The 27,368-nt window shown below is 38.0% G+C and overlaps 1 protein-coding gene and 1 long non-coding RNA gene across 3 annotated transcripts in view; one reads left to right on the top strand and one right to left on the bottom strand.

Moving 5' to 3' along the window:
• LOC109033080 (uncharacterized) overlaps positions 1–23,765 on the bottom strand; it is a 56,693-nt gene extending 32,928 nt beyond the window's left edge. Inside the window, exons 1-11 of one of the 2 annotated variants that reach the window (XM_072304335.1) lie at positions 23,497–23,765; positions 22,195–22,290; positions 20,843–21,018; positions 16,145–16,304; positions 15,145–15,783; positions 13,820–13,975; positions 12,145–12,300; positions 10,126–10,275; positions 3,487–3,636; positions 2,712–2,885; positions 200–397 (exon numbers count right to left, since the gene is read on the bottom strand). In XM_072304335.1, coding sequence (XP_072160436.1) covers positions 200–397; positions 2,712–2,885; positions 3,487–3,636; positions 10,126–10,275; positions 12,145–12,300; positions 13,820–13,975; positions 15,145–15,783; positions 16,145–16,304; positions 20,843–21,018; positions 22,195–22,290; positions 23,497–23,562 — 2,121 coding nt within the window. In that variant the 5' untranslated portion in view covers positions 23,563–23,765. The remainder of the gene's footprint in view (positions 1–199; positions 398–2,711; positions 2,886–3,486; positions 3,637–10,125; positions 10,276–12,144; positions 12,301–13,819; positions 13,976–15,144; positions 15,784–16,144; positions 16,305–20,842; positions 21,019–22,194; positions 22,291–23,496) is intronic. The other variant, XM_072304336.1, reaches the window with a different exon arrangement.
• On the top strand, positions 16,946–21,642 carry LOC109033112 (uncharacterized). The gene is made up of 3 exons (XR_011900531.1): positions 16,946–17,466; positions 18,676–18,860; positions 20,817–21,642. It is a non-coding gene; the product is annotated as an uncharacterized lncRNA (long non-coding RNA).
• Positions 23,766–27,368: the final 3,603 nt, after the last annotated feature.

The raw sequence follows: 27,368 nt of genomic DNA, 5'->3' as shown, positions 1-27,368 counted from the left end.
AAACTTCGGTCCATACTCTCACGTTACCGTCATCTTCAGGTTTTTTTTTTTTTTTTTTTTTTTTTTCCCCCTTTTTTTCCTTTTAAATCTGTCCTTTTTAAATTGGCTTGAATCTTCTTGGAAACTGATCGAGATAAATTCAGATGATCTGAAAGCTGGTAATCATTTAAGAGTACATGAATGACAAGGATGATCTCACCCGTTTCCTTTTATGTTCATGTTCATGTTCATGTTCATGTTCATGCTGGTCCTTTTCTGTCGTTTCATGTAGACAGATTGCTCCTGACACTTCTTGACTGCCCGACCAATACTTGTGAACTTTTACCTTGCAAATTTTTGGATCTTCTCTGGAATCAGCAACTTTTAATTTCAAATGGTAGATCACCCCTGAAACGTTCTATAATCACACAAGAAAAGTTGCTTAATTTCAGGGATTAGTACTCGCTTACAGAAATAAACAGAAGATTTCATTTTGACGATGCAAGCAAATGTTTCAAGTTATAATTCCTTTTTATCCTCTCCCTTTTTTCTTATAAAAGAAAAAAAGTTTCCAAGAAAATTCTCCTACCACTGCTGAGGCTGAGACTACGTAATGTGACAATTTTGGTTTGTCTCTAAATTACAGTAAAAACGATGGCATCAACACTTTACATTGCAGAAAACTATCTAAGAGATGTAGAGTTTAAATTTTTGGAACGAATCATTTTCACGTTTAAAAATTTTCTATTTTTTAAAAGGCGAGAAGAAAAAAGTTCAATTTTTGCTGCTACCTACTTTCACGATTTTTTGCTTGAATTTTCCAGATTTCTCTGTTTCCCACAATACAGATTCTATGATTCAGTTTGTTGTTGTTCTTTATCTTATGTTGTCTTGAGATGCTTTTAACTAAGGAGCACAGCCGTTGGAAAATTCGTTATCCTTTTACCTTCGATGACAGTTTCCTAGAACTGAGAGTTTTCACCTTGAGCTTCAAATTATTGTACCTTGGTTAGTAATTCCACTCTTGGCATCAAACAACATGCTTAGAACTCACAAAAGTTCTTTTCTCGGGCACTGGTTTTAATGAATCCATGTTTGATGAATGAAATATTTGAGAAGAATTTACATTTGAGGATGAATCATGGCAGGCAGGCAGGCAGGCTACAGGATGTCCTGAATTTAATTTAGAAAAAAATGAGAATTTCCTCAGGTGAGAGTATCATTGATATAAAAAAAATTGTGATTGTGTTGAAATCGATTTTTGGAAACATTTTGTCCTACTAACTATTTTGCAGAATTTCTGATTGGTCTAATGTTAGATATTATAATTTTTGTACTGATAAAAAAAATTAGCAGTCATTATAAGATTGTATTCCTTCCATACAATTCCTGGTTATTGAAAGATATTTTGGCATCAAATATACCAAAATAGTAGAGTTGGGCCGGGTATCCGGCGATTATCCGGATTGCCGGATTATCCGGCCGGATACCGGATATCCGGCCATGGCCGGATACGATTTTCGCGAGTATCCGGATCCGGCCGGATAATCGCGCTATCCGGTTTTTGGACCCGCCGAATAGTGCTTTTTTGGCCCTGAAAATTTCAATAAATTTTTGGTGATATTCTTTCTTTTTTCTTCCCTATCAATACAATTTTCTGTATTTTTTCCTGAAACTTTTGACTTTTTTTTTCTTCTCCTTCAATACAGCTCTGTTTATTTTTTTCCACTTTTGTTTTGTTTACATTTCTGACTTCTGATAACACCCTCCTGCTGAACATATGAGCACAGCTGCGAAAAGCTAGAAACTGCCTTGCTATATTTATGACACATATTATTTGTCAACCATGATTTTTGTACTATTGCAATTGTGACACTAGAAATAAGGAAAGAAATTCAAGGGCCGAATTTTGTTAGCTACGACCGATGGTGAGTCGAGTAAACTTAACCTCAAAAATCGCGACATTTTTCACGCGAAAAAGCACTATCCGGAGCCGGTACTATCCGGATCCGGCCGGATACTTTTTTGAATTATCCGGTATCCGGATCCGGCCGGATACAAAAAACCGATATCCAGATCCGGTTCCGGTGACGCGAAAATTCCATTTCGGCCCAACTCTACAAAATAGAGAGAGAGAAGTCCTTCATAGACTCATCCTGAGAGAACTTACTCAAGTTTGTTTGAAAAAGTTTAGGAGGATTATAAGAATAGAGTCTCCTTTCATGGGATTTAGAGACAGAAGGAAAACAGAACCAGCAAACAGAAAAGGGCAGTTTCTGACATGGGTTCTTTTAAAGAAAATACTAATATTTGCCTGAAAAGTACGTCAGATACTTCTACTGTATTAAATCCAGTGCACTTCATGGAAAGATGCTTAGATAAAAACTCTCACTTCTATTGTGGGGTTGAATCCTAAATTTACCCAAATTCAAATCCCAAATTTTAACTTTCAAATCCTCGAAACTGAATCCGAATCCATCGCTTTCCAGAAACTCAGTACTTTTTCTAATTTATTTTGTTTACTTTTATTACTGTCACACAGTGAGGACTAAAGGAATGAGGACTTAAAAAGAGAAGGACTATTCCCGATATAAGAGCCTTTGGTAACAATCAGGAATCCTCGGGGTTCCACTTCATGGCGAGAATTTTGAAATTTCGGAGGATTCGAGTTCAGATTCGAGCATTTGTGACACCACGTCCTGAATTCGAATGTATGTCCCAACACTGCTTACCTCTGCAAAGGCTTCCATGACTTCTACCAAGGTCAGATTATCTTTGAAATCTGATAATTTTTGAAGTGATGAAAGAGAGTACTTAGCAGATTTTTGGACTTCAGGATCGAGCGGATTCTTTGGCGTTAAGCGAACTGTGTCTCCGTCTTCAGAATCGTCATCAGATCTGGACCTCTGAAAGTTATAGATTATTTAGGCTCCAATAGAATATAGAACAACAACAAAAATTAAAACTACAAAGGGGGGCTGCGGACCTGTTCCCAATTTTTTTTTATATAATTGAATCCATCCCCGGCAAAATTCAAAATCCTTCTCAGCTTGGATGGAACTTATGAATTTGAAGTTATACCCACTTGCTTTTGGAGGCGCTCTTTCCTTCTTTCTGAGGACGCCGAGAAAAGTGTTAAATTTGTCAAGAGGGTTAAGTTTCTTCAAGCAATGAAAAAAAGGAATTTCACAGATAAGAAATAATAATCATAAGGTTGTGAAATCATTGCAAATTAATCGTTCTTCCCAAAAACCTCGTAAAAGTATGCAATTCGTTACTTTCTATCAAGATGGGCTACCACTGCCCCCCCCCCCCATAAAAATGAGAAAGAAGCATGAACACTAGTTTGAGTATAAGGTCCCTATTAAAAAAAAAGGAGAGAAGTTCCTAACTCCTCTTTCCTTTAACTTGAAACCCCTACTTGAAATTCATGATAAACATATATATCTGATATTGAAACTTAAAGTAAGATGTATTTATAATTTTTACGATTAGCAATGCATATACCTTTCTCCGACTTGATGGCTTGTCTTCGCAAGATGCATCTGTCACTTCTTCTTTCTTCGGCTTGACCCATACTTTTGTTTTGCACAATTTTGATTCACCATTCGAGTTGGTGATTTCTAAATTAAGATGGTACAGCATCCCAGAGACAACCTAAAACCAATCAAAAAGACTAACATTTTGATCTCAAATTGTTCAGTTCTTGTTAAATAGCTTCTTTGAAGCCTCAGCTTTACACTTAAAAAGAGATCAGAGTGGAAGAATCTTTCAAAAGTAGGGTTTTAAAAAGAGTAACAGAGACTGGAAAGGAAGTAAGAGGCTTATAGATCGAAGTTAACCATAGTGTGTTACAATTATCGACGGTGTAAGTCAGCAATCACATAACTCGGTTTGCGACGTCGCAGACTTCCTGTCATACTCTATTCTTTAAACGGAAAACTACTCAACAGCAATTCTTTTAAATTGTGGTAATGCTTCTTCTCTGTGCAAAGAAAATTTTGCAAAAACTTCAACGAATGATGTCAATTTGTTCTCCTTTAAATAAATACATCGGAGATTTTCAGACACTGCAAAGAAGATATGTGATTGCAGACTTACGCTGTCATTATGCTAAAAGTTCTAATCTATTGACAGCAAAACTACAGCACATATTGAACACTCACCTTGATGAAGAAATTGAGGTATTGTACCATGTTTCAACTTATCAGACTAGAATCAACTAATGATTTTAAATGAAATTTGAACAGAATATTTCTAACGGAGCGAAAGAAAAGTTAAAAAAAAATTATTGAGAGTTTTTCTGTAGGTATACAGATAAATGAATTAAAATTTACAGTGTCACAAACATAGAGACATGTCCTTTACGTTTGATCATCAGTTTGTTAGTTTTGTGCACAACTGATTGGAGCTAAACTTCAGAAAAATGGCTGTGGAGAGGACAAAATTGTGGCTGGGTAAATAAAAAGCTATGAGACTTAACCTCCAGGGTCTCAAATAATCAGCTGATTTCGAGTTGGAGACATTGAAATTAATCGAGCATTACAAAATTGCCACCTATTGTTGATGTAAAATCACAAGCAAAGGAAGCGCACTAATGCCCACTTCAGAAACCATGTACAAGCGGGATCGTTATTCCTGCGAAAAATAGTTTTCCGTAACCCGCCGTACATGACTCAGTTGACCACAGGAGATTACCCGGGCTCGAAGTCATGTTAGTGAAGAAAGCCTTTCCCCTCATTGATATCGCATCTTCTCCGACCGTATCTCTCACATCTTCGTTTCCCCTCATTGCAGCATGCATCAAATTGCGATCATCCGGAATATACGATCACACGTCATATCTGATCGAATCCGTCGCCCACTTTTACTGATACGGAGGACAAGACTTGTCTCACTGGGTCAACAGTCGGTTAGTTTAATTTCATTTCGAAGAGGAAAGAAGATCCATTGCTCTTGGCGCCCTGACCCTGCTGACATCTAGGCGCCAGTGTAAGGCGCCATGCAAGCATGGGGGGCAACCAGCCTTTGTGTTTGAGCTAATTGAAAATTACTTCGATTTTTTGTTTCTTTTTAATATTACTTTCTTTTTAAAAAATCAAAATATTCAAAACTTGTGTAACACAAGTCGTTTGTTATGGATCACTTCCTTTTATCAGGTATTGTCTTGATTATGATACGAAATTAAAAAAATATTAATCATGTTTCAATCGTGTTTAATCTTCATAGTATTTTCTTTCCTTTTATTTAATACTCGCCCCCCCCCCCCCCCCAAAAAAAAAGAAATATTTGATATAAGGGCATAACTTGATAAGATAAAGAAACTGTAAATAATGCTTCAGTCGTTGGTGGATGAAATATTTTGCTCTTACGAAAGCTTTCGTGGATAATACTAAATAATGCTATTGAAGATTTTTATTAAATTTAAATTAAATGTATTTTCTGTCTCAAGCAATGAGTTCCTTCCAATAATGTGATCAATTCAAAGAATAAATCAATCAGGAAGAAGAAAACTCCTAAATAAAGATGTAAGTTTTGTATCCTCAGTAGAGGAGTAGAAATGAAACAGCATTTAAAAAAAATCATAGGTCAACAGAAATGTAGAAACAAAGTATAACAAAAATACATCAATACCAACAAAATAAAAAAGTTGAAGCCCAAAGCCTTTCAAAGCTACAGTCTGGCTCCATATGAGATTTCTATATTTCATTTGACCTAATTGTAAAACAATTTAATAAAAATAAATACAATCTTCTACGTTATATTTGACACGCCTGTCCTTGAAGACGTATTGAAGAAATCTAAATCCTCAATATTAGTTAACTTTGGTAGAAAGCATCTCGCCAATTGTTAGGAACCAGGAGGAAATAATGAGAAAGCTAGAAAAAATTATTTTTTCAGGGTCAACGGTGGGCCAAACGCCAAATATTCAACAATAAAATCGAGATGTTGTAAAACCAAGTAATACTGAGAATATTGAGAGGAGGGTGGCATATCTCTTTCCGAAAGAGCTAAGATGACCTTAATTAGCATTTGAAGCACCCAAAAGGAAGGAACTTCATAGGGGTTGGTACCCTATAGCTTATTTGACTTAAATATCTGACACGATTAACTGACTGTTTAAAAAAATAATGAAGATTTGGCAATTAAAAACAATACAACTACTCTCGCAAGATGGATTGCACATGAAAAATGTAAGACGCAATGGCGTGAGTCGTGAACTCGCAATGCCCCGCTCTAGTTTAAGCAACATTACAAATAAGACAAACGGAAACAAACACAACATGGAAATAGAGGGAGGGAAAGGATGCGCGTTAACGACGGCGCAGAGATACAACTATTCGTGCTTGAAGGACGTCCGTGCTGCGTCTGAAAAATTGAAGGCGCGATGACGCGAAGCGTGAGTTCTCAATGCTGTGCTATATGCTGCCAATGAGGTGTCGCTCAGGTTCGGGAGAAAATTTAAAAAAGAGGCCTGAACACATCTCTCCTACCTTCGGCTGTGTTATTCACGTAGTGCTTGCAGCACCATTACGAATGAAACAAACGGAAACAAACACAATATGGAAGTGGAGGGATGGAAAGGGTGCGCGTTTACGACGGCGCAGAGATACAACTATTCGTACTTGATGGACGTCCGTGCTGCATCTGAAAAATTGAAGGCGCGATGACGCGAAGCGTGAGTTCTCAATGCTGTGCTATATGCTGCCAATGAGGTGTCGCTCAGATTCGGAAGGGAATTTTAAAAAGTGGCCCGAACACATTTCTCCTACCTTCAGCTGTGTTATATTCACGTAGTGCCTGAAGCACTATTACGAACAGAGACAAGAGACCCTCTACTGGCCTCCTAGCGACAGGTGGAAGCCTTTACTTTCGGGGTTTCAACAATTCCTTATGGACAATTATTAGGGAGCAACAGTCATCACCCTAGTTTCGGCTGTTGACTTACCTACATGGTCGATGATGAGCTCCGGAGGACGTCATGAGCCAAACAAGTTTCCGAAACGTCGGCCATTTTCGGCTTGTTTGCAAAACGTAACTGCCAACACGTTGTTGAGCATCAACCATGTGGGTAAGTCAACAGTTGAGTGCTGAAGTCCCAAAAGTAAAAGCTTCCACAATGGCCAAGATACTAGTGGAGGGTCTCTTGTCTCTGATTACGAATGGGACAAACGGAAACAAACACAATATGGATGTGGAGGGAGGGAAAAGATGCGCGTTCAACACGGCGCAGAGATACAACTATTCGTACTTGATGGACGTCCGTGCTGCATCTGAAAAATTGAAGGCGCGATGACGCGAAGCGTGAGTGCTCAATGCTCTGCTGTATGCTGCCAATGAGGTGTCGCTCCGATTCGGAAGAAAAGTTAAAAAAGAGGCCCGAATACGTCTTCCTTATCGTCGGCTGTGTTGATACTCGTTATTTCTTATTTTTTCAGGTTCTTGTCAGATTATTTTTTAGGATGGATTTTTAGACCCACGTCTTAAGCTCGTGTAAACCGCAGCACTGACGCGGTTCTCATGGAAATAATGGTGCTTGGATGCTTCTAAAGGCTTTAATTTTTTATGTTTTCTTAAATTTTAGAAGTCTGTCGGTCACTTCAATACGTTCAATTTTACAATTTTTACTCAGTACGATTAATAAACTTTGAACCTGAAAATAGCGTAAACTTGTGCTGCTTTGCCAAACTTTTCTGAACCCCTCTCCAAGAAGGGAATGCTCGTAGGAAACTCAAATCGTGGTAATTGTTACACAAGTTTTGTCAGTCAAGCAGGAGTGAATTTCAGGCTTTGGCAGTAAGCTCAGTGCTACTTTTGATCAAAATAAGCAACGAATTCATGTAGTAGAAGACCCTATCCAAATTTTTCAGGTTTTTTCAATGAAAGTTCAGCATATAGCACTAGGCATTCTACTATAGCACTATAGCACTACGTCTATAGCACACGTCTATAGCACTAGCATTCAGCACTAGGGTATGAAGTTAGTCACATTGAAATTATGAGCGTAGAGGCATGAGCTATTACTGTTTCTACTTAAGAGGTCTAATTTCACCATTCCAATTTTTCTCCCAAGTTTTCGGTAATTTAAGAAGAATAATACAATTTCTCTTTCATTGCTTGTTTTCAAAAATACTCATAAAAAAAAACACTTAAATGATAATGATCTGCTTGAGAATTTCACCAAAAGTTTGAATAAAAAAGGAAACCACAGTATTATCCAGAATAAATATCCCACGCTATCCTGAGAGTCCACCTCTACGTAAAGACAAACTCTCTATTCAAAGATAGGGAGCAAATACATTGACAGGGCTGCCACTTTACTTGGGGACTCTAAAAGCACGAGCAGCAACGTAAGCACGGCAACCCTTATGCTTTCAGTTACCCTGCTAATATATTTGCTCCCTCTTTGCATGGAGAGTTTGTCTTTACGTAGACGTGGACTCTCAGGATCATTACAGCCTCAACTTTGAGACCGTTTTTGGAGCTTGGGAGTTGATTTCAGAGAAAATCAGTGGGACCATCGTGTTTCTCGCGGACTTTAACATAAGAATCAATAGTCAAATCGCAAATTCCTCACACATGCAACACCTCCATTAATCCATCTCCATGTTTGGCGTTAACATTTAGCGTCAAATCTTTGTCACTAACTAAACTATAAAAAAAAGACGGTTAAAATGCCAAAAATATCGGAAAAATAACGATCTGTAGGTGCTGTGCGGGCCGCGTTAAATTTTTTTTTTCCAAATCCTTTTGGCGTTTTTTTAGAACATGGAACCATTTTAAGACCGTGCAACATTTGATTTGATTTAAACAAGTAAGTCTCACCCTTGGGGGAGGGGGGTGGTGGACAGATTTGACCGTTCTACCATATAGTATTCTTGTAGTTTAGACACTAAAGCATTAAGAAGCGCCCATATTAGCTCAGTAAGTTACATATTTTAGGAATAGTAGGCACTTAAAAGTCACTGATCATAGAAAAACACAGGTCTCCAAAAATGAAAAAAATCTGAACACGGTGGATTTTATGGTAGACTAGATAGTTGACAAGCTTCTGTGTAATTTGTATGGCTGAGTTCAAAATTGACCTTAGTTTTTATGCGTTGACCCATTATCTTCCCACAAAATGGGGTTTCTAAAAAAAAATGGAGTTTTTTGTGGGGAAATTCAATTTTGATTCAATTTTTTTGGGAAAACGGTGCATAATATTTAAAATCAAGGCCATTCTCGGGTTCAGCAGCTAAAGTTACTTCAAATCAGACTTTACTGGCACCCATCCTTCATTGTAATATTTATTTAAAAAATAAAATAGGAGCGAAAATTTTGAGTTACAGCTAAAAAAAATCTAGTCACATGCTATTAATATTTGATAGCTTGGCCTTGGTTGTAGATGACCTACTGCGGGCGCTTAAGCATGAACCTAACTTTTATTTTCAAGGGATCCATTTCTCATCCAATATGTCCACGTTGTGGCTCACTACACCTCTCAACACTGTTACAGTCAGTGGCGTGACGTGCTTTATGATGTATCGATTGATCTACCATATAAATCTATGGAAAAAGATCGATAGACAGGGTGTTTACACCTCAATAATCGATTCTTTACCATGGCTTCAAATGGAGAAATATCGATAATCGATTAATCACGCCTCGCCACCGATTGCGGTGTGGTGAGGAATGGGGAAAAGATATGGAACCGGAGGGAAGCCTCGAAGGCATACAGCTATCACCGACTGGCCTGACTGTGGAGACAACGATGAAAGTAGGGGAAAGAGGAAAAGAGCAAGAAAATAAACGTGGGATTCCCAATCGCTGATAACTGATAAGTCGTGAATGTAGAGTCGGTGCGAGAGCTATTATTCTGTGGCCACTATAGCGGTGCACTAAAGTGTATGGCGGGTTACGGAAAACTATTTTTCGCAGGAATAACGATCCCGCTTGTACCATAGTTTGTCAGCCGCTTTCTTATTTAGAGTCTTCTATATTGGCAGTGGCCGTGGCAATAAAGTATTCAACCGTATTCTAATGTGTTATGTTGGTTACCAGTTGTCGGGTATGTGAATTTTGCCCTAGCTGGCTTTCTGAAGTATTTTAGTGAATGGATGAGTAAATAAATAAATCAATCAATGTAAAAATTGAAGAACGTACCTGTTGCTGAGCATTTACAACTTTGACCAGCTTCAGATCAGACCCTGCAAGGCTCATTAAGCTTGAAAGAGAGAGTTGAGCATACTTTTGTACATCACTATTGTTTACATCCACTGATTTCAAACCATCTGGCGTCCCCGATGAAAAGACCTAAAAAATAAATTTACTGTTAGACAGAATAATCAAGTTTAAGGGTTCAATGATCTAAACAATTACTTGAACCTTTAGATGCAATAACAAGGTATCTACTAAACAAGCTGGCCAAAAATCAGTACTTATACAGTACTTTTCCAGTACATTCCCAAGAAATTCAGTATTTCCTTAAAAGAAAAATTCAGTACTTTGTCAGTGCATCCATTTGACAAAATTCGAAAAATTTCGAAAATTTGAAATTCCCGCACGCATTGCAATAAAAATGAATCAGCCACAAAATTTTAATGGTGGTTTGAAGATTAACTGACTGACAATTGCGAGCTTGTAGGCAAATACTACCATAAGAATCAACGTGCAGGGGATTGAATACTTTCCAGGCTCTATTGAAAAACACGCGTGGTAAGAGGACGAAAATTTCGGACCTTCTTAAGGAATTTCCCCACTTTTTTAATACTTTTGGACTGCCCTCATAAAATCAGTGCTATTTCAGGACTATCTAAAAATTCCAGACTGATAGACACCCTGGATAAAGAAAATCTAAGCTTGAGGTTTTTTCTAGCAGGAAAGAAATGTGTACCTTCTGTTGCATGGATTTAAATACAAACAAACTTGAGTCAATTTTGATACAATTGCAAGTCAAGGAATTTCTATATGATACTACGTCCAAGATGGATATTCAGCTTTACAAAGATCATTTAACGGGAAAAATAAAATTTATAAGGCTACAAAAAATCTTGATGAGAAAAATTAGCTCAAAGAAATGGTGCATGTAATGAAAGATGAATTTTTTCTTTTTTTAGAGAGAAGATCATATCTTGCGCTTTTGTGTGGCCAAAAACGCGACAAACTAACAGAACGGAAAGGTCCACAACTTGACATGGTGAACCACCTGATTGATAAATACCACATAAAAGTGATTCATTCAATTATTATCCATAGTGATTTGATTTATCTATTCTGTTATAAGTATAATATTTTCATAAGGAAGAAAGTTTTTCTGAGCCCAGGGTTGTTAGCCAAATTATTCATTTCCATTCCCTGACTTTTAAGTATGCATCTGACGCAGTCTATTAAAGTGAAAATGAGAGGTATTTCCGACTATTTTAATTTTCAGCAGTTAGTTAACGTGCACATTTGCAGCACAAAGGCTACAGAAAACTGCTTGGTTAAGGTGTGTTCCAAAAAATATTTTTGACGATTAAGATTGGACCTTGCGGTTCCAGAGAAAAGGTTTTCCAACAACAACAAGCAGCATTGAAGGATTATGGTGCAGGAAGGGCACTTCTCAGAATCAGTGATTCAGAATTTCTTTTGGCATTCCATCCCTGTCAAGGGAAATAAATGCTTGTCGACGGAAGACAATTTTACTGAATATTCTCTATAATTTAATGATACTGTTTACAAAAATTTGAAGTAAAATGACTAAGTGACTTTCTTACGAAAAAATAAATTGCTGATAGAGATCTTGAAAAACTGCAATGGAGAGGTGCCCTTTTGGCACACAATGCCTCAATTTATAAATACGTTATTGGGCACCGACAGACCTTGTGAGCTGTTGAAATTTTTCTGGTAAATTCTAACCATGTTCTAAAAAATAGTTTCCCTGAAAATTCATAATTTACAGAAGAAAATTTGGCAACATCTGATGGCTTACATGGCATTCTTCCTTAGCACGACAGTATTCAGCCGTGTATTTTATGTGCTGGGCAAATATATAGTGATCGATAGATACAACTATCTGTGCTCAGATAATTACCCACCCTCAAGAAAATTAAAGACAATGGTCCCTGTATCGGAAGTAATTTTCTAAATACCAACCGGCAAAACAAAACATTGGAAACCTTTTTTAGTTATGGTGGTACAAACCTTCTTTTTAGTTGAAGCCTCACTTTCGCAGGATGCATCTGTTACTTCCTCTTTGTTCAGCCACGGTTGCACCCAGACTTTAACTTTGCAAATTTTTGCGTCCGCTTTTGAGTTGGCAACTTTCAGCTCCAAAGAGTAGAGTACACCAGAAACAACCTAAGCATCAATAAATACGATAAAATAATCAATAAAAACAAAATAATCCATAAATAACAAACGAATAAATAATCAATAGAGACTATTGATTTAACTATTGATTGACTATTGATTGAGAAGAATAAAGAAATTATTGATATGAACAAAGCAAGAGTCCTCCTTCCCTCGTTGGTTCGAGGTGATGAAAGCCTGCATGATATTTCTAAATCTGAAGATTGTATGCTCATCAAGAAATTATAGACCTAATGATAGCTGAAAAATCGTGGAAATTGGCTCAGAAGATCTTTAGAAATGACTTAGATCAAAAAAGAAAACTCGAGAAGTCAGAGAGCGTGCTAGTCATGATATTCAAAAATGGGCGTATTTCCACCAAACGGAACTATGTGCATTAAGGCATGAGCCCTGGGACCCATAAGAATATATATGCATAACAGGGCTAAAGTTATGATGCACATAGTTCCGTTTGGCAGTAATACGTCCAAATGACAATGGTGAAACTACAAAATGCCATATACCTGTTTGCGGCACCGCAGATTAGGAGATCACCCATTAAAATCATGTTTTATTTTTTTTTTGGGATGACTGATAGACATTATTGTACTAAATTTCATGTGATTTCTTTTCCTTCCTTTCAAGAATATTTTCTATGGGTTTTGTGGAAAAAAATCTGAGAGGATTCTCTCGGAAAAATTAGTGCTGAGGCAGATATTTGGAATCATCCCGATTGAGACACGAGTTTTCTCAGTCGCATCGACATTTGTATGATCAACATGAGTTTCACCTTATCACTAGATGTAATTCCTAAGGCATCAATAAATTACAAAATAAAAACAGGTTGGAACTTGCGTCAGATAAAGTGGCAGTTGATTACTTCTGACTGCCATAGCAATAGACAGATTTGGCGATATCTTCTTAGAGGAAGGTAATGGTTTTCGGTGCCTGCGCACAATAGCAGCACAGCGTCATTGTCATACTCCATCAATCTTTGATTGCAATTCTGCGATGCTGAAAAAAACCTTGTCAGAGCATTCGAGAGTTGATAAATTTCCTCTGATAGGACGTTTATTTTTGAGGAGATTTTATTGGTATTTTCTCTCAAACTTTTCCGATAACTTAAGTCTGATAGGAAATAAAATTCTATGAAAAATTTGAGGAAAATACCCTCAGATTTCCCTGAAAATTCCTTTTTTAATAGGAGAAATTTGGCAATGTCTGAAGATTCATACAGCAATGCATGCTCCCTGTGCTCCCTTAGCACAGCAATATTGGACGGCAGCAGTGCAGTCACCTGCAGACAGAAAGTAAACAACTGCAGCCTTATCTGACAAGAGTTCAGGTAAAACTTTCTCTGGGTCATCTAAGATTATGTCACCAATTTTAGCGGTTTCTTAGACCATTCAAAAATTTTCAAGTTTTCAAACCTTTCCTGGCACATTGGCAGCGTAGTGCTTGAGAAAATTTTGTACACGGCTTCTTGTGGAATTAAGAGAACGTCGCAACATAGCCAAAAAAGTGTTACCTGGGTATGAACTGAGATGACTTCAACCAATTTTAGTTTGCCTTTTGATCCTGGCAATGCTTCAAGAGTTGGAAGGGAGAGCTTGGCATACTTTTTGACATCAGAATCATCCACTGATTGTGCACTCCATCCTCCTACCATTGAGTTTTCTGAACGCTGTAAATTAAAATTAGTTGTCTTAATACAATTTGAAAAATATCTGAACTGCCATGGGGCTTTCATGGGTAAGGTTTTGATGCGAGGCTTGCCTTACAGTTTAGTGCCATTAAGGTGAATCCAGGGTTCGATTAGGGATAATTCAAGATTAGAGATAGCGCCACCGGTCACCACTGAGAATTTCACTTTCCTTCAACGATTACTGAAATAATATTCCTCAAATTGCAAAAAGCAGATCCATAGTATATATATATATTATTTTTTGCTTGATTTTTTGAGCCAAAAATATTTGCAATGAGGATTACAAGCGCTGAACTTACGGCTGAAACTTTCAGCTCAGCAGCGGCGGCCGAGCATGCAACCGAATCCCTTATGTATTGTCTCTCTCTCTCCCATTGCCGCAGTGGGAATTACTTTCCGCCGTAGTTACGACTTTATTTTTGGGAATTTTGAGAAGATTTTTTTACTGAGTGTTCCTCGAGTATGTTGCTATATACCCTGGATCCCCAATCTTGAATGAGTATTACGGTTTTTATTATTTTGACAAATATAAACGGCTATTCTGAGCAGCGCGACGTGGTGGCCAAATCGCCAAGTTCCAAGCCTGGATTCACCTTAATGTCATAAGCTTCGTTGCAATTTTACACACAACAATATTCCTCAATGTAACAAAAATGCCATTAAACTTCGTCATCTACAATACGCTCCTTTCATTCAATACATATGATGAATGATGAAAAATCAATGATGAAAAGAAGAGATAACTTCATTTATTTTGACATCAGAGCAAACACTGATTTATCGCTGAGCCACTGATATTTGAATTCTTAAAATGTGTGTATTTCTTGAGATAGCTCTTATGTGAAAAAGTAAAGTTGCAAAATCCTCCCAAAAAATAAAAATTTTGCGTAAGAGGTATGGGAGATTTTTGCTGTCTACTGAAAATTGAAGAAAAGAAAGGGAATGGGGAAAAAATGATAAAAAATAAAGGAATAATTTACTTACTTTTCCGTTACCTACTAAGAAGAAAAAAAATTTAAACCTGGAAAATTGTAATACAATTCTTCAGGTTTAAATTTTTCTTCTTCTCTAGTGCTTTTAACAAGCGACAAGATCTCCTGATAAATTTTATACATTTTAAAGCGGGTTCATATGAAATAACAGCTTACCCGCTTTCTCGATTTTAATAAATCTTCCTGACATGATGCATCTCGTAAATTGACAGAGTTTGATCCCTCCTGTAGCCAAATTTGAATGTTGCAAATGTTGGTCTTTACAGTTTGCTCGTAACACTTAACTTTAGGGCTATCCTTCAGACACTTCGACACACCGACCTCTAATTTCAGGAAGTAGTACAGTCCATGCACCATCCCCTCAAGAGAGGGATGAACTTTGGCGTTCAATAAGCGAATAAGTCCAAATTTGTACGGATCGTGACGGACTCCTAGAGCAGCCAATGCTTCTTCCGCATAGCGTACAACTTTTTCATCATTTACATCAACATCCAATGGAGCTCCAAGCAATGGTTTCTTTGAGTGTCGTGCAGAGGAGTTCTCTTCCTCAGGGTGGTCCAAGAGTTTTGGCTTCCGTTCATTGCCATAAAGAGTCTCATATTCTGGCTGACAGTGAGACTCGACTAGAGTTGCGTGGGGGACTTTTTTCAAAGCCCAAGTGCGGAGAACTTTAATGTTGCATAGTTTCACTGAGTCAAAAGAGCTTCGTTTACAAGCTCCATAGTCCTCTTCTTGTTCTGGGCAGTTGCTTTCGATCAGTTTTAAAGTGAACTCGTACAGAATGCCCCCTGCAAACTAAATAAAAAACCAAGATTAAGGAAATGAATCTAAACGAATTGTAACTATCTACAGAATAAGAAGCTTTTGGGGTACCGACGTGAAATTTTGGGGAAGCAATTTCGGCTTTGGTTCGGTATTGACGTAAATTTTGAAGAAAATTCAGTAAAAATTTCAGTTATAACCCCTGACAGTATCCTAACAAAAGTAAAATTTTCAAATTGAAATATTGTAACACTGAAATTTAGTTATGTTTTTTTCGTCTGAGAAATAACAAATTACTTATAAAACTTTGACCACAAAATACTAATGCATCAAACATTTGAAAAAGGGTCCGAAGCTCAAACTCAGGGGAGAAAATTGAAAAACAGAAACTTACTTGTTTTGTTGGATTCAGCACTTTGTCAATGATATTCTTTTTATTGTCGGCATCAATTTCATCCAATTTTTTAGCAGCAAAATCGGCCAACTCATTGACCAAACCCATCTCTTCTTCTGTGACATTGTAAACTGAGTGAATATCTCGCACAGTTCCAGCTCTGAAAAACATTAAAAATTAGTTGGAACCTTAAGTTCAAACACTTGAAAATAAATTGAACTCAGAACTTTACTATGGAAAAGCGACCTCGCTTTTCTTCAAAGGATCATATTGTTCCATACTAAGGGATTTAAAGTATCAGAAAGTGAAAATTGTTATTTTTCAATCTGGCATGGTGTGATGCTTAGATAATTACAAATAACTTTCCATATGATACTTTTTTACCTTTTAATTGTTCTTTGCTTTCCAGTGTTATGACCTGTGCATTTTCACAAGTGTTGATTTCAAGTTGGCAATGGACTTCTCCACGTCCATTGACCTTTAAGCATTGACCACAAACTTGAGAAAAGTTTTTGAATAATGTTTTTCAGAAAACCCTTTTTGGTGATTATTTTAAGTAAACTATACATCTGGTACAATTTACTAATGAGTCTTTGAAAAAATTACAACTTCTGTGAGAGTTTTTCTATCTTTTCTTCGAACAACTCAAAAGTCGAAATATTATAGTAGATCTTTTGAGGGGTTTTCAACTTCATCCAACTTAAACATTAAATCTCATAAATTTTACTTGGAAATGTTCCTTAAAAGAGTTTTCTATGATGTTAAAGTTGACAGTTTTTTCAAAATTGTCACTTTGTATAAAACAAGTTTTATAAATTTTTTTTTAAAAGCCATTGCTACCAAGGTTCTTTGTCCAGAGCATCAGAGGTGTTATCACTGATCTGTCTGTCGATCATATCTCTTTTAGCTCCTACCAATCTAGATCAATATTGATAGCATTTTCAGTCTTGTGTGGGATAATTGTTTCAAATTTCAAAAATCTCTCTAACGCATGTAAAACCTAAGTTTCTTCATTCTTTGGGCATTAGCCTTTTAGTCATGGCTTTTTGTGTTTCAGGCACCTTAATGTGAGCAACACTTTGCTTTCTGCGTGCATCTATTTCAAATTGAGCTTTATATCAAAACCTACACCAGATTATCAGAAATTTGCTTTTATCTTGAATATGCTCAGTTTCGAAATGACTCTGCCTTTTCCTAAACAAAGAAACACATTTTTTTTCTACTTCAATCAATCAAGCCATCGTTTTCAATTTCAATTAAAATTTGCCATGCCATTCCTGGCTCAACTATGCACTGATCGATCCAAGTAGAGGGGCACACAGGTAAGTCACTCCAGAGACACCATTCCTTCTACTAAAAACTGATAAAAACTTGCACAAGTCCATAGCTGCCACATTTCAGGAGTAGTGTAAGAAAAATAATGTTAAGATTGTGTGTTTCGGAATATTCAGGTATTGCAGAAACCACTTAAGAGAGAGCAGAAGGGGTCTAGGCTTGGTTTACAAAATCTTACAGGCAGAAAAAGGGGATCAGGCCACGTATTATGTAAACTTTTCAGTTAAAAAAAGAAAATACTATTTTCCAATAATAAAATAATGTTTTACATAGGCAAGTTTCAGGTTTTCTGCATTATTTTATAGAAAAATTTGCGAGTGGGGGGGGCAGGGGGCAAGTTGGACTTATATAATTAAGAAATAGAGATGAGAAGTTGACTGACGAGTATCGTACAGAGGAGCGAGGGGAGGGGAGGTCAAAAAATTGACCAGAATGACTTTCATAGTATGTGCTTGAATTTTTTTGGCTTGCATTGGAAAAAGTTTTGTTGAGATGCAATTTGTAAGGTCAACCACTGAACAACTCTGTCCATAATAACATTGGTAAGAAGACAAAAAATGATAGCTTTGGGGATTTTAAAGTGGTGTGAAAATGTAGCAAGACATCAATTGTTCAATATTCTTCTAGAGAACATCAAATTCAAAATACTTGCTAAAAATACATTTCTTTAAAGCTACAAACTGCTTCTAAACGACTGCATTTTGATGGCTCGAGTTGAAAAATGCAAACATTTCAAATTTAGAATTGCGTTTTACTTTTTTTTAAAGAAAACTATCTGAAAGATCATGTTGACATTTTCTAAAAAAATTTTCAAATGAGTGAAGAAAATTCTGGGAAAATTTCAAGGAAAAATGATGGTCGGTTTCCTTAGATGAAAATAAAAAATGAGCAGAGACTTTCAACTACACAATCGAAGATATGCACTTTTTGACTTCCACCATCCATTTGCTGAAACGTGGTAAACCAATGAGATAACTTGAATCCCTCAAATTTTTTAAAGTTTTGAAATTTTAGGAGTCATCTTTCATCATAAACTTCATGAGCAGATAAGTTTCTCTTCAAAAATATATTGATCTCTTTGTACTTTAAATGTGGTTGGTTTAAAAGGAAAAAAACTTAACAGTCTAACAAATTATTGCTGATTAAGATGTAAAATTTAAATTTTGATACGCCTTCTCTGATGTTATGAGATGCAGTTTACAACTCACAACAGGATTTCTCTGGATTCACTACTTCTACTCCTTGAAACTTGACGATGACAGAAAAGGAGATCTAGCCACATTGCATACCTTTACAGTCACTTCCACTTCGTTAGTGAAAGAATGCGCAGCTCATGTTTCGAATGCTCCCATTGTTCAACATGATACTTTGACTCGATTCAGTAAGTTGGCCGGTGACTTATACGTGAAATACAGATTGCTGCTAGATTAGCTTTAGGAAGTTAGGGAAAATTTGTTTATGTCTATTGTTCTTCTTTAATTTTAAGAAAATTACTTTTTGGGCATTTTGATGGCGTTTGACTGATAGTAAAACTTTATTTCCTCTTTTCAGCTTGAAGTGTTTACAGTTTTCAAGTCAAAAAAGATCAATAATGGATCTGGGAAAAAAAGAATTATGTTGGCTGGACCTCCCACTTTGACCAAAAAATGAGAAAAAAGGAGGAGATACAGCAGAAAAGAGAGCATGAAAGAAACGTACCCATCTTTAAAAATACAAATGCTTACCAGTAGTACCTATTTAGTTTTAAGCCTGGACCAGCAGATTGAGATGAACACGAAACTAAATTTTTTTTAGTTTTAATTGAAGTTTTTTTGGCAAAAATTTTCTTCTTATAAAACAGTGTTGAAAACACATCTTCAAGAGGAGGAGCAAACCTATCAATTTTTGCCACAGTCAATTTTTGGATTCCAAGCTAAACCTGCTTTGAATTTCTATTTTTGGAGCTCATTGGTAAATGCATGGTTGTAAAAAGTGCAGTTGATAGTGCATTGGGGATATTTATTTTTCGTACTAACAAGGGGAGCTTCCCAAGTGTAACCGGAATTTCGAGTTGAAATTTCGCAGGAAGATACTTGAGATGATTTTAGGGATGCCGTATTTTTTCGTTTTTTCGAATGGGGTCGGGAAAGCCCTCAAAAAAAGGGTTAAAGATGCGGAAAAAACGCGTGCGCTAGCGGCACGGGTAAACATAGGTGATAGAGGCGCTACATCCTTATCAGTACCGCATGGCCAAACGGTAGCGCGCTCGCCTCGCAGGCGGGAGGTCCTAGGATCGGATCCTGATTACAACTCGTGATTTTATTTTACTTTATGCTTGTTTATTTTTCACTTACTTTATTTTGCACCATTCGCTCCGCAAACCGACTTACGAGGTAGAACACGTAGTGACTGAAGATTTTTTACATATGCTGATAAAAACTCGAAGTTTTTCTTGGATTGAAACGTTATATATAATTGAATAAACAAAACACTCTAAAACTCACCAAATTTCGTTGCCAAGCTGAATTTCCAGACTATCAGTCAGATACAGATACAGATTCGACTGATACTCCGGAAATTCAGCTTGGCAACGAAATTTGGTGAGTTTTAGAGTGTTTTGTTTATTCAATTATATATAACGTTTCAATCCAAGAAAAACTTCGAGTTTTTATCAGCATATGTAAAAAATCTTCAGTCACTACGTGTTCTACCTCGTAAGTCGGTTTGCGGAGCGAATGGTGCAAAATAAAGTAAGTGAAAAATAAACAAGCATAAAGTAAAATAAAATTACGAGTTGTAATCAGGATCCGATCCTAGGACCTCCCGCCTGCGAGGCGAGCGCGCTACCGTTTGGCCATGCGGTACTGATAAGGATGCAGCGCCTCTATCACCTATGTTTACCTTGTGCCGCTAGCACACGCGTTTTTTCCGCATCTTTAGCCCTTTTTTTGAGGGCTTTCCTGACCCCATTCGAAAAAACGAAAAAATACGGCATCCCTAAAATCATCTCTAGTATCTTCATGCGAAATTTCAACTCGAAATTCCGGTTACACTTGGGAAGCTCCCCTTGTAAGGAATGGAATAGACCCTTGACACAAATTTCCAGAAATGATATGTTGTGGTCCTCTATGATTTTAAGGAATTATTTCTCCCATCGCTTACTTTCACTCTTCAGTTGCAAATTTTGCAAACTTGCGTTCCCCACCACATTATTCTGTATATGTTAAATTACTCCGAAAATTTCTCTACTCCGCTAATAACAAACAGGAAGCACTGCATCCCTCCCTTCCTAAGATGAGTCATCCTGTGACTGGAGTACTTTTATGTTTGGTGTATGGTTGTCGAACTTTTATTTTAGAACTACTTAATAAAATTACGACTTACTGACGGGCTTTTCCAGAGGAAGAAACATCGCAATTACTTGATACAACTTGTGGTACTGCTACTGGATGGTCGAGATGGTCAAATTTCAGTTCAAGAGAGCACAAAAAAGAGCTAGAACTGTCTGACGCTTCAGATTTTGATGAGAAAACTGTGAAGTAGGCTAAGTTTTTATCACGCTGAAAAATAACAAAAGATGGTGAAGTCAACATGAGTTTTTGAAGTAAAAATTTTGGAACATTGAAATTAATAAATATTTTAAAAACACCAAGCTTGCCAAGTGGACCATCGTGAGGAGAAGGGTGTGGTTGGAGAACGTTGACTGAATGGATGAAAAGAGACTAGCAAAAATTTGTAATACCATCCTTTGGGAAAAGACTCCCTGGACACGATCGTCTAAGAGATGGAAACAAAGCTGGCTCTCTTTTGCTACGGATGTTTGAATATTTCATTGCTGTTTTTGTATTATTGATTGGATAACCCTTCATATTTTTCGAAGAAAATACACTGATGCATTTGATGTTTTTACAATATTTATGCTTTAATGTGCCTGGGACTAGCTGATGGTCTGACAAATAGGGTTTATGCTTTTATCGTTTGTGAAAGAAAATGAAGCTTGAAAACTAAGACATTCCTGGCTGCTAGAAGAGACTCAGTATTTATACAAAATTTTCCTAGGACTTGAAATTAATGATATTACTCACCGATGTTCGAACAGCAATTATAATCTTTGAAAAACAATTTCTTTTAACTTAATTATTCATCATTCTTCCTCCTAGTTGCAAAATACTATTGAAAGTGAGGCACTGGATGCAAAAAGGGGACTTCTAGGTTGCAGTGTTTCAGAGTCTCTTTTAATATTTCATTAATTTTAAGGAAAGTGAATGCCTCCATTTTACTAAAAATTTTACTGAATATTCCTTATGATTCTAAAATTTTCTATGGAAAGAATTCTGGAAAAACCACCCATTAAAGTCATCTCCAAGGGATTAATTAGCAACAGAGATCCTGCAACACCGCAATCCAGAAGTGCTCTTTTCGCATCTAGTGCCTCAATTGTGTTGGATTTTTGCGATAAATTTTCTCCAACAAGTAAAAGGACAGGATCTGAAAACATTAACCCCTTCAGTATCACAAATGCAGCATCAGCCTTCAGCGAAAATATATCCTTCCTGCAGCATGTCTGTCATTACTCAGCAACCTCTACTCACAAGTATTCACATTTATAGCTCATGCACTTGGCCCTTCCCAACATCCCTTAATTTCTGGAGGTGTAAATCGAAAGAAAGCAATGTTGCTAACTTTCTGGATCCGCCAACGAAGTGAAAAAAAATGATTGATAGGACTATACTCACATTTACTTTGCCATGAATGATTTTTTTAAAAGCAAAGGTAGGGTAGTGTTTCTCAAATGCCAAGCGAGCTGCATTTTCAAGGTGGTCCACATGCTCCTGGAAAACATCAAGGCATTTTTTATGATAACTTTTTTTCAACCAATTTTCAAATAGTCTATTGGCTAATCCTACGCTTGTTGCCCAGCCCCAGGTGACCGTTCCTTGAGACCATCAAACTTAGGTCACCTGGTCGGGAATAGAACCCGAGACCTCTTGGTCATAGGGCCAGGACTACGACCACTACACCACAGGAGGCCAGCTACTACTAACATTTAAAAGTTCGAACTGCACAGGCTTTGAAAAGGAAACTTTCAATATTAACTCAGATTACCTTTGGTAGTTTCCATATGAGAAAATATAAAAATTGTTGCTTGTCGCATTAAAAACATGATGGTAAGTACCAACTCTCCAATTCATCTTCTAAAACCGATACGGTCTGTGTATTTTGCACAACCTGTTGCAGATATAAGTCACTGCAGTTTAGAAAACTTCTGGACCGCATGAAAGCTCGAGTAGATCATGAATACTGAACAAAATCATAGATGACAGATTTTTAGTGGAGGCACTGCTGCTATTGTAGGTATCATGTGGTCAAATTTAGGTGGCTATATCTCGATCATTGATGTCAATGAAACTGACAAAAGGAGATGTAGACACTGAAAATTAAGGTGATTCGATGGACGCCACATTTTGCGTCAGAAAGGCATGCGATATATCGCATCAATTGGTTCCATTTTTTCAGCTACTCGTCATTTTTCTCCAATTTTGAGATCGCAATCCTGTTGTCAGGAGACTAAAGCATTCACTTACCAATTTTAAAAAAGAAATTCAACGTAATAAAGGCGTGGTTTTTTCAGAGAGAAAACATCGCATTCGATACTGATATCGAAACTGCACTCGATTGCGATATTTTCTCACTAAAAAAACCACGCCTTTAGTACGTTGAATTTCTTGGTTAAGATTGGTAAGTGAGTGCTTCAGTCTCCTGACAACAGAATTGCGATCTCAAATTTGGAGAAAAATGACGAGTAGCTGAAAAAATGCAACCAACTGATGCGATACATCGCATGTCATTCTGACATGTAATATGGCATCCATCAAATCACTTTTAATGCGATAAAACATACAGGACAATGAAGCAATTTTCCACATTTCGTAAACTCATTGAAACAATGTCATTAAACTGACAGTTTACTACAGAAAGTAATTGATAGCATTAAAACAGAATAGTTGGCTTTCCAAATAGGAAATCAGAAAACTTACAAGATCGGCGGAGACAGTTACAACAATGCTGGCCAAACAAAAGATTTTAAAGAATTCGAGAGCCATGCTGCGGTAAGAATTTGGAGATTATTACACTAACACATCTTGATCTGCAATAAATCTATCAACTGAACCGGACAGCACTGATTCACTTCACTCATGAGCTGGAGCTGTCATCAATCGGTCAGAAACTTCGAGGTAGAGAGTTGAAACTTGAACGAAATTCTAACCACGAACACTCACAATCAGTTTATAAACAAGAATGCAGTATAAAGGGACTCTAGCATAATCGGAAATCACGTGTAGTGAGGAGGGGAGTGGGGGGATCAAAGATCAGAGGAGAGGGTAGCACCCCTCACCCCCCTCTGGAAACAGCGCCATCTGCATAAATGACTGGCCATTCCCGCCAATTTCAATTCTGAAAGTTAGGATTCGTCAATCTCGTTATCAAAACTCAAAACTCGTCCACAACTCCTCACGGGAATGACTGACCGTCTTAGTTAAAATTGTCATTTATCTCTAACGGTTCATAAAAAATAAAAAATCGAAGCAATATTCGAATATTCGCTTCCGAAGTATTCGCAATCGCAAGATTCGAATCCGCAAATAATCGCAATAATCGCATTCGAAAAGTTTCGAATATTCGAATAGTCGCATTCGAATTCGATATTCGTCCATAAGGAATTGTTGAAAACTTGAAACCTCGAAAGTAAAAGCTTCCACCTGTCGCTAGGAGGCTATGGTGGAGGGTCTCTTGCCTCTGTTCGTTACGAAGGGTAAGAAGCTGGGCCGGAAGTATTCGGGGCCGGATTTAGGGGGTGGCCGCATGGGCCGCGGCCCATCGCGGCAAGTTTAGGGGGCGGCAAATGTTGTAATTTTTTCAAAGGAAGGTACATATATCAAGAAAAAAATCTGATTTAGAAAAAAAATTACAAACGAGAAAAGCCGAAAAAAAATCTATCATTTCCTGAGAGTTAAAGTATGGTAATTTCTAATCTGTTCGTCTATCAGTGATACAAGAGACTGCGGCAGCGCCTTTCATTAGTCTAGTTGAGAGAGAAACCAAACACGCAATTTGGCCTGGAGCGCTGCGGCGCAGAGAGCAATGATGACGAGGGCTTGAGATGAAAAGGAGAGGCCCTTGGCGCGGCAATCGGCATGTAACACATATTACCGCCTACAAGACTCTATGAATACTTCATGCATTGCGTCAAACGTAGTGCGGTCAGTAGCGGTTGGCGCCGTAAAACTCATAGTGCCTACAAGACTGCATGAATACTTCACGCATTGCGTCTAAAACACTGCGGTCAGCAGCGGCCGGTCAAACAAGCTTTACATACACATTTTGTATCGCAGATCTTTCAATTTTATTGTTGATTTGAAAAACTTCTATTCGGTGAAATTCCCACCGCTTCCTTGTTTTTAATTCTTCCATACAAATTATCCATTTGCTAAATACTAGCTTAGCTTGAGCGCCCTTACACTATACGGTCAAACCTGCAGTATCGGCAAAGGTATAACCCGAAATGGCTAGCGGGAAAGCTATGCTTCAATATGAATCTTCACTCTTCTTAGTAAGGCGCAGGGATACAACTATTTGAACTCTCCGGAACGCGGGAGGTATCACACCTCAATTGAAGGCGTTATCGAATCTACTGTATTTACATGACGAGATTTTCCAAATTGTTCCGCATTATATTCTTGATTTGAGTACCCTTTATTATTCAGTTAAATTACGCCTGCTTCTAAATGTTTAATTATTCTGCTAAAATCCGCCATTGGCAAAATACAATCCTGGCTTTAGCGCTCTTAAACTACAGCCTTAACGGTCGAAACTGCAGTAGCGGCACAGGAAAACCGAGAAACCACGCGGAGACGCTACTTTACTCTTTAGCTTCCATCGTGTTCCTAAGGCGCAGGGATACAACTATTTGAACTCTCCGGAACGCGAGAGGTATCACGCCTCAATTGAAGGCGTTTTCGAATCTCCTGTTTTCACATAACGAGATTTTCTGGTCCCATAACATTCGGAGCGTGGAAGAAAGGGAATGACTGATCTTCCAAGTTACTGCCACGGTTACGCGCGCATCCCCTTGATTTGATTTGTTGTGCCTGCTTTTTTTCCAGTTAAATATGGGATCAAAATTTGCTCGGACGTGCTTTGGCTCAATTTTAAGCTTTACATACACATTTTGTATCGCAGTTCTTTCAATTTTATCGTTGATTTGAAAAACTTCTATTTGGTGAAAGTCCTACCGCTTCCTTGTTTTTAATTCTTCCATACAAATTATTCGTTTGCTAAATACTAGCTTAGCTTGAGCGCCCTTACACTATGCGGTCAAAACTGCAGTATCGGCAAAGGTATAACCCGAAATGGATTGCAGGAAAGCTGCTTCAATATGAATCTTCCATCTTCTTAGTAAGGCGCAGGGATACAACTATTTCAACTCTCCGGAACGCGGGAGGTATCAAACCTCAATTGAAGGCGTTTTCGAATCTTCTGTATTTACATGACGAGATTTTCCGAATTGTTCTGCATTGTATTTTTGATTTGAGTACCCTTTATTATTCAGTTAAATTACTCCTGCTTCTGAATGTTTAATTATTCTGCTAAAATCCTCCATTTGCGAAATACAATCCTGGCTTTAGCGCTCGTAAACTACGGCCTCAAAGGTCGAAACTGCAGTAGCGGCACAAAAAAACCAAGAAACCACCTGGAGACGCTACTTCAATATTAGGCTTACATCGCCTTCCTAAGGCGCAGGGATACAACTATTTGAACTCTCTGGGACGCGTGAGGTATCATGCCTCAATTGAAGGCGTTTTCGAATCTTCTGTATTTACATGACGAGATTTTCCTAATTGTTCTGCATTATATTTTCGATTTGAGTACCCTTTTTTATTCAGTTAAATTACTCCTGCTTCTTAATTTCTTCTCTCTCCCACTCATTGATCAGATGCGGCAACCCGCGGCTCGTCAAAGGGACACAAACACACTCGCAAAAATACAGGCTGGGCCTCGTAATTTGGTCCGCGGTGGTAGTGCCGATCCCGAATCCGGTTGCCCCGAAAAAACACCGGAGTGCTTTCCGACCATGAGCCCTGGAAAGAACGGCCGTAAACGGGGACTAAGGCTCAACTTGGATTGATCCATACGCTGTTTTGTTCTTTCTCTTTCTCGCACTCATTGCTCAGATGCGGCACGTCAAAGGAGCACACTCGGCTTTGAAACGCCGCCCCAATCGTCGTCCATCTCTCTCCCACTCATTGATCAGATGCGGCAACCCGCGGCTCGTCAATGGGACACACACACACTCGCAAAAATACAGGCTGGGCCTCGTAATTTGGTCCGCGGTGGTAGTGCCGATCCCGAACCCGGTTGCCCCGAAAAAACACCGGAGTGCTTTCCGACCATGAGCCCTGGAAAGAACGGCCGTAAACGGGGACTAAGGCTCAACTTGGATTGGTCCATACGCTGTTTTGTCCTTTCTCTTTCTCGCACTCATTGCTCAGATGCGGCACGTCAAAGGAGCACACTCGGCTTTGAAACGCCGCCCCAATGGGCCTGTTGCAAACTTTTGCTAGAGCAAAAATAAGAGTTGTTTCTTATAGATAATGCCTCAAAAATCACGATGAGCGCATCGGCAAAGTCTGAAATGCACTCATAACTTCACAGTCTGCGTAAGAAATTTGCGGTTTTTTGAGCTTCCCGCTTCAAAAACGATACTACGGCACAGGTGAACATTTTGTAAGAGGAGTCGTTCCATCGGCGGCAATAATCATCATGGCCGACGCCAATCCGCCAAAACACGTTTGATGGGACGAGATAAAACCTGAACTGGATTAGACCAGATAACAGTCGGTGTGTTAAC

Source organism: Bemisia tabaci, chromosome 9 (genome assembly GCF_918797505.1).
Source record: "Bemisia tabaci chromosome 9, PGI_BMITA_v3".
Lineage (NCBI taxonomy): Eukaryota > Metazoa > Arthropoda > Insecta > Hemiptera > Aleyrodidae > Bemisia > Bemisia tabaci.
Note: the sequence above shows the minus strand (reverse complement) of the source record. Positions and strands in the feature narration are given on the sequence as shown.